At 37.8% G+C, this 8,305-nt stretch overlaps 1 protein-coding gene across 3 annotated transcripts in view; it reads right to left on the bottom strand.

Annotated features, from left to right (window-relative positions):
• Fbxo11 (F-box protein 11) overlaps positions 1 to 8,305 on the bottom strand; it is an 81,714-nt gene that overhangs the window by 15,845 nt on the left and 57,564 nt on the right. For all 3 annotated transcript variants that reach the window (XM_005354717.3, XM_005354718.3, XM_026782835.1), the window contains exons 5-11: positions 7,759 to 7,888; positions 6,647 to 6,730; positions 6,279 to 6,411; positions 4,257 to 4,363; positions 4,063 to 4,174; positions 3,863 to 3,969; positions 3,648 to 3,785 (exon numbers count right to left, since the gene is read on the bottom strand). In XM_005354717.3, coding sequence (XP_005354774.1) covers positions 3,648 to 3,785; positions 3,863 to 3,969; positions 4,063 to 4,174; positions 4,257 to 4,363; positions 6,279 to 6,411; positions 6,647 to 6,730; positions 7,759 to 7,888 — 811 coding nt within the window. The remainder of the gene's footprint in view (positions 1 to 3,647; positions 3,786 to 3,862; positions 3,970 to 4,062; positions 4,175 to 4,256; positions 4,364 to 6,278; positions 6,412 to 6,646; positions 6,731 to 7,758; positions 7,889 to 8,305) is intronic.

Below are 8,305 nucleotides of genomic sequence, written 5' to 3' on the forward strand. Positions count from 1 at the left end.
TCTGTAGACCAGGGTGGTCTAGAACTCACAGAGATCCGCCTGCCTCTGCCTCCCGAGTGCTGGGATTAAAGGCATGCGCCACTATCGCCCAGCTATTTTTTCTTTTTTTAAAATAGGAGAGCTCAAACACGTTGTAGCAAAGCATTTCATTTTTTTTCTATTTTCTTTTAAACCAAAGTTTAAAGAAACAACATTTTTTTTTAAAGTAAAAAATAGAAAATCTTTAGGGTGTTTGTGTAGCACATATATCCATGGGTAGTAAGCACATGTCTGTGTACAAATGTGTAGGGTAGGGTCACTATAGGTGTTTTCCTCAATTTATGTCACCATTTTTATTAAAACATGTATTTTAGTTATGTGTATCAGTGTAGGGTATGTATACTTGAGTGCAGGTGCTCTTGGAAGCCAGAGGCACTGGATCTCTCTTGAGCTGGAGTTACAGGTGCTGGGAACCCAGCTATGAGAGCAGTATATACTAATAACCTCAGAGTCTTCTCTCCAGTTCTCTCCCTGAACTCAGAGCTCAAGGATTTGGCTATATTAGCTGCCCAGTGAGCCTCCATTATCACTCTGTCTCTGCCTTCCTAGGGCTGGGATTACAGGCAAGTGATGTAGTACCCAGGTTTGGATGGGTTTGGGGATCCAAATTTGGGCTCTCGAGTTTGAGCAGCATGCACTTTACATACTGAACCATCTCCCAAGCCTTAACATCTCTTGTGATTTATTTTAGGAATACAGGAATTCAAATTTTAGGAATGCAATATCCACAGAAAAGGATAACTTCAAAAATTAACAATAAATATGAATGTATTCAAAGACAAGTGATAGACCAGTAGGTGGTTTTAATATTTATTTTCATGTTCTTGAAAGCTCCATAGAAAACAAAAGCCAATCTTAGAAAGGTTACCTGGGATGCGTGATGTGACTACCAATTATGAGCTGCCAACAAGACAACAGGCCAAACAGGACTGGAATGGGAGCACAGCTCTAAAGGGTTTTCAGATTGTGCACAGTACTCAAAGAAATCCAAAGATACAACAGGCAAAGATACACTTCTTTTCCCTCACAAATTTGTGATTATTTAGAAAAGCTCTCACTAACCCTTAATGGAACTATCAATCCAAAACACTGTGGAGAGTTGTTTTCAAAATGCTGTTATAATACTTGTAAACACAGGGGGCTGGAGAGATGGCTCAGAGGTTGAGAGCACTGATTGCTCCTCCAGAGGTTCTGAGTTCAATTCCCAGCAACCACATGGTGGCTCATAGCCATCTATAATGAAATCTGGTGCCTTCTTCTGGCCTGCTGGCATACATGGAAGGAATGTTGTATACATAATAAATAAATAAAATCTAAAAAAATTAAAAAAAATACTTGTAAACACAAATATGTAAACAAACACTCAAAAACCTACCTAAGGGGTATAAGATAAGAAGTAAATTACTAAAGTGAGTTTTAGTAACTAACCATAGATACTTCATAAATAAGGAGCTTGTACTCAGGCTAAATTACGTTTGTACTTCTAATCATTTGTGAATGAGACAAAAGTATTCATAAATATGATACTTGAATTGAATGTAACTTCTGGACACAGCCTAAAGAAAACATAGACATACTATAGCATACAGTTCCATCACAAGATGAAGAATTCTATTTAGGACCTATTACCAGTAGGTGTTTCCAAGGGAGTGTAACTTTGCAACAGTCTTGTTTCAGTGCCCTTGGTATAATTATCCAAACCCCTTTTCTCAGCTGTCAGTAAAAGAGCTACATCATCATCATTCAGTATTACAGATCCCTCACCCCGCCTCCGCCTACGTTAGGGAGCTGCTATGAAGCTCAGGCTGGCCTTAAACCTGTCGTCTTCCTGAGTGCTAACATTACAGGTGTGCACCACTACACCTTCACTCTACCCCGCCCCGCCACCTCTCCCTACTTCTTAAGACAGGGTCTTGTCTCTCTGTGTAGCTTTGGAGCCTGTCCTGGAACTAGCTCTGTAGACCAGGCTGGCCTCGAACTCACAGAGATCCACCTGCCTCTGCCTCCTAGCACTGGGATTAAAGGCGCGCGCTACCACCACCCTGCCTCCACATTATTTTCTTATATACAAACTCCAGCCACAGCCTGAATTTTAAGTGGGACAGTTTTCTCAGATTATAGTGGTAAAAAGGATAAACTAATTCAGCCTTTGAAAAGTGTCACTCATCATGTTTCACCAGGGATCTGTGTTTGGGTCTCAGGTATAAGCAATTTGACAAATTTTCCTTGCCATAGACAATATGCATATATGAACCCAATATTCTCAGGTAGTTAATTAAAACATTACAGCCGGGCGGTGGTGGCGCACGCCTTTAATCCCAGCACTCGGGAGGCAGAGACAGGCGGATCTCTGGGAGTTCGAGGCCAGCCTGGTCTACAAGAGCTAGTTCCGGGACGGGCACCAAAGCTACAGAGAAACCCTGTTTCGAAAAACCAAAAAAAAAAACATTACAGCAATCAAATCTCAACATAATTCTATTTGTCACCACTTTTCTCCTATTTCTCTGATGCCTACAATATAAAAAAAGTTGGCAATGCAGTATGAGAACCTAAAAATTAACTCAAGAAAAACCAGACACTAAACCAAAAGAACATCTAAATGAATATCTATTAATACTACTTTTTTTTTTTCGAGACAGGGTTTCTCTGCATAACAGTTCTAGTTGTCTTGGAACTCAACTTTGTAGACCAGGCTGCCCTCAAACTCACAGAGATCTGTCTGCTTCTGCCTCCTGAATACTACTTTTTCTGTTGTTGTTGTTGTCTATTGAAACAGAGTCTTACTCTGTAGCCTTGATCTGCTTCGAGCCTGCTATCCAGCCCAGGCTTGTTTTAAACTTGTGACAATCTTCCTGCTTCTAGAGTTTTCAGACTACAGACATGAGCCCTACACCAGTATGCTACTAACACTATTTTGGAATAATGACTTCAGAGAACTTAAAAGTCAAGTCTAGAAAATTGTGTAAAATAAAGAGCCAAATTTAGATGCTCAATAATTTCTGCCTGTTTTAGAATTAGTATCTTATTATTTATATTGGCTTTGAATTTATGAAAGTTAAAAATTAACAATGGGAGGCTGGGTAGAAACATTTGCCTACTATTCCCCTTGTCTCGGGTTTGACCCTCAACACTGTTCCATACCAAATAAACAAACAAATTAAAAAAAAAAAACCCTAAACCAATTGAGACTATTGTTTCCAAAGCAAACACATTACAGATAAACTGTCTTAGACTCATTATGGTACTGGTTAAAACACTATTCTTTGGTCTCATTTTTGGAAATTTTTACTGTACATCATGTGGGCATAGCACACACTCCCTTCAACAACAACCAAAACCTCCATAGGTTTCCATGTGATTTTATATATATTCAGACTTGAGAACTAACTGCTGGATTAAACTTCAAAGATCACATCAACTCTTGATGAGTTCTACCATAAACGTATTTTTCTAGGCATGATGAAATTTAGGCACATGAATTTATAGAATGAATATTGTATGACTTTAAAAATACAATGGTATTCTTCAACTCAGATGATAAAAAAATAATGCTGAAGTATGAAATATTAATTGGCAACCAGCTTTTATCTTAATAAAAAAAATCTTACCATGCCATGATCAAATGTGAACACACCAACATCACGTCCGTGATGAATGTGATTCCGTCTAATAATTGGATTTCCGTGATTTTTAACCCATATCCCAGCTAATGCATTATTAGAAATTTCATTATCTTCATATATTCCCTACAGCAATGAGAAACAAACATTAGTGCGATTTCAAAAAAAATTAATTTAAAATAAAGCTCTAACCACAGAAATACCTGTGCATGATCTGTTATATAAAGCCCGACATTCTCACAGTCACTGATGTTACAATGCTTGATGGTGGGACATGCTCCTTGACCACTAACACACACTGCAGAACCAACTATAAAAAAAAAAATGATTTATTCATTAAAAAAACCCATTGAGGAACAATATAGTGGCTCTATTTTATAGAAAACATAAAGGAAACACGAACCTGTACATGTACTTCGGATGATACAGTGATCAATAATAGGGCTACAGTTCACTGTAATCTCTAAGCAGTGGTGGGCATTATGATGCTGGGCAGATTTGTCATCAGGGTTGAACTGAAAAGTAAAAATTGTATTTAAAATAACAGTCATCGCATTACCTAATTCAAAAAATATTTCGAAATGAAAAATTTCTTACTCGTATGGTCATATAGCCAACATAAGCATCTTCAGAACCTTCCATAAAAACAAAAGTTGAATCTCTAGTGTTCTCAATGATAACTTTGTCTGCCACTTTCCCAGGTGCTGTAGGAAGACATTTGAAGATCAGCTTTATTCTATTCAAGCAGTGCAGTATTCGTGCAGAGACCACCCTCCTCCCCCAAGAGTAGGACTGACTCAGGATAGCCTGGGGACAAGCCTAAATCACCATAGAGGGGAGTGTAAAAAACACTAGTTAGTATTGGACTGGAGAAATAGCTCAGTGGTTAAGAGTACTTCCCTGCTCTTCTAGAGGACCTAAGTTCAATTCCCAGCTCCCACACCAGGTGGCTCACAACTGCCTATGTCTCTAGCTCCAGGGATCTGGCCCTCTCTTCTGGATTCCATACACACATGCCCATACTCAAACACACATATATGAATACATAAATTAAAAAGATATCAATATTAAACAGCAGACTAATATTGATCTTTTAGTTAACTATGCTTCATTAGTATTTATGACAAATGATCATATCTATTGGAGATATTGTTTGATCAACCCTCACATATAGTAAGTAATACTTTTAGTAAAATTCAACTATAAACCGGGCAGTGGCGGCTCACACCTTTTAATCCCAACACTAAGAGGGGGCAGAGGCATCTCTGAGTTCAAGGCCAGCCTGGTCTACAAGATTTAGTTCCAGGACAGGCTCCAAAGCTACAGAGAAACCCTATCTCCAAAAACCAAAACCAAACAAACAAAAAAACAAAAACTATAAAGAATATAAATATCAAATGCAGCAAATATTAAGAAATAACCAGCCACCACCAGCAGCAGCAGCAACAGCAGCCTGGGGAGAGAAAAGATCTCTTTATTTCAATTAATTTTCAGTGGGAACCTCAATTGTTAAAGATACAGTTTTCTCTCTTTTTTAGGGCAGTGCTGTTAGGACTTAAACAGGGCCCGGCGGATCTCTGGGAGTTCGAGACCAGCCTGGTCTACAAGAGCTAGTTCCAGGACAGGCTCCAAAAGCTACAGAGAAACCCTGTCTCGAAAAACAAAAAAAAAAAAAAAAAAAAAAAAAAAGCCAGGACTTAAACAGGTCCTCCACACATTCTAGACAAACATTAAACTCTCAACCCTCCCCCTTTATGGTAGAGCTAGGGAGGGAAGCAGAGAGGCAGTAAATGTAAATTTCATTAGTAATAGTATTAGCTAACTTAAAGTTAAGTTTTAGCAGCTGTATTCTCAAAAAAGAAAGTCAAATCTTAAAATAACTCATTAGTATTTTAAATAAATACTTTATTACATTTAGTGTTAGAAACTTGACTAGTGCAAAAAGCATTTAAAAGCTATAATTTGTTTCTTTAAAAACACAGCAGTGGGGGTTAGAGATAGAGGCTCAGAGGTTAAAAGCCATTGCAGAGACTTGGGTCCAGGTCCCGGTACCCATGTGAAGGCTCAGAACCATTTCTATCTCTAGCTCCAGAGGATCTGATGGCCTCTTCTGACCTCTGCAGGCACCAGGCATGCATGTGGTGCACATATATACATACATACAAGAACACAGAAAATAAAGCATATCTAAAAAGACAAAACGGCACAGCAATAAAAACATAAGCATTAACGTTAGGGAGGTGGCTCAGTGGTAGGCACTTGTAGAGTGAGTTTGAGCCCAGTAACAAAACAAAACAAAACAAAACAAAACAAACAAACCAGCATGTTTGTTTTCAAAGGGAAAAATCACATGACCATGTTTTCTCTTTCAATGAGTAACTGAGGGCAACTACAAGAGTGACATCAAAACACACAAACATCTGTAACTCTAACCTTCCCTGCTTTCCTTTTCCTCACATAGAAAGGATTAAAGGATCTCCACTGCTGGGCTTTCCTACCACTAAGGTATTAACAAAGTTCAACTGGATTTTAAGTCACTAGCACTAAAAAAGCACCAATATGTAAAATAAATAATATTACAAAATGCTAAAATTCTAAAAATAATGAGTTTCAAAATACCTGCACCAATCATAGTGATTGGAGATTCAATATATATCCATTCATCAGTATATATCCCAGAATGAACAAAGATAAGCCCATCAAAATGTGCTTCCTGTACTCCACCAAGGGCATCTTCAATAGTATCATAATACTAGAAAAAAAATAAAAGTATCAGTACAGAACAGTTACTATCGTTCAGAACAGAAAGTTATCATGTAAAGTCATAAAAATACAAATGAGACAGGACTAGGCATGCTCACGGTAGTATAGAACATATGTCATATGATAATGGAAAGAGACAAGGGGGAGGTCAACAGAAATACATTCTATTTGAAAATGCTGTAACAAAATCCCATATACCAATTAAAAAATAAAAACAAACATACCAACATATTTTCTCTTCCTTTGTATCTTGCAGGGTTACTATAGAAATGCTCAGCAAATCCCGGCTTTACATGTGCACCTTTATACTAAGATGTCAAAAACAAGACAGACATTGTCTACTATCATAGAAACACAGTGTTTGAAGTTAATGTACCAGTGTAATGTTTATTAAATATGAAACAATTCTCAACTATCCCAACTAATTTTTAATCATACAGTACAATGAAGAATCTATTTACTACTATCTAGTAAGATAGGCAGACTTTCAATTTCACCACTACTATTACTTTGGTCTAGACAGTTCTTTGAGATGGAAGCTGACCTATGAAGCAGAGGCTATTCAGTAACATCCGTGGCCTCTACCAAACTTGATACTAAAGATAAGTGCCCTCTTCTGCTTTGACAAAGTGTCTCAAGTCCACCAAATGTTCCCTGACATTTGAGAAAGCAATCGTGCCTAGCTGAGAATCACTAAAAATGGACAAGAAAATTAAAATATGAAGGATGTAGTGTATGCCTTTAATCCATCACAAGTGGAGATAGAGACAGGTGTGAGAGTTCTAGGCCAGCCAGAACTATACAGTGAGACCTCATTCAAAAAACAAGAAAATAAGGCATATGTAAAATTTTAAAATGACTAAAACCTACTAATCTATGGACAAATTTAAACCGATCCATTGGAATCATAACCATCCATGCTACTGACGGTTTCTGCTATTTACATTTTCTTCCTTCTAGCAGTCTTACTATTAGACAGAGGCTGGCCTTCAACTTAGGATCTTCCTGTCTTAGCACCCTTAGTACTGGGATTACAATCTATTCTTGGATACATTTATGTATTTAATTAAAAGCTTTACATTATGTATGTGTGTGGGTATGTGTGAGTGCAATTGGCCAAGTAGTCCAGAAGAGGGCATTGGATCTGCTGGAGCTGGAGTTACCGGAAGCTATGAGTTGCCTATGTGGGTGCTGGGATCCAAACTCAGGTCCTTTAGAAGAGTAATACATGCTCTAACCCCTGAGCCATCTCTCTAGCTCCAGATCTATTTATTTTTTTATAAAGAAATGTATTTACAGATACGTAATATAAATCTGTATTTTCTGTATTTCATACCAACTGCTGAAAACTCTCTTTCCATGGATTTGGATGTTCATATTCTTCTGGATTAATCTGATAGAATTTACCAGGTTCAGGATGCATCATAGGGCGAGTATATTCAAATACTTCCATATATAATCGTTTCCTGACGGAAAAAAAGGAATTAAAGATTTCCTTATAAAATACTCTAGATTACTAAAATATTTAACATGTTATCTGAATGATCAAAATTTCAGTAAGAACAGATAAATATCAAAATATAAAAATTAATTAACTGATTAGTTCTTGAGATGGTATTGGTGGTGTTGTCCAGGTTGGCTTCAAACTCCTGTGCTCAAGGGAGCCTCCTGCCTTACCCTTCTGAATAGCTGGGACCACAGACATGTACCACTGTGCAAACAAAATACCTTCTTTTCCCTGTAGACCAGGTTGGCCTTAAACTAACAATCTACCTGCCTCTGTCTCCCAAGTGCTGAGATTTAAGGCATGTGCTACTACACCTGGCTGACAAAATGTATTTTAAGGAGCCAGGTGATGGTGGCGCACGCCTTTAATCCCAGCA

Source organism: Microtus ochrogaster, chromosome 16 (genome assembly GCF_000317375.1).
Source record: "Microtus ochrogaster isolate Prairie Vole_2 chromosome 16, MicOch1.0, whole genome shotgun sequence".
NCBI lineage: Eukaryota > Metazoa > Chordata > Mammalia > Rodentia > Cricetidae > Microtus > Microtus ochrogaster.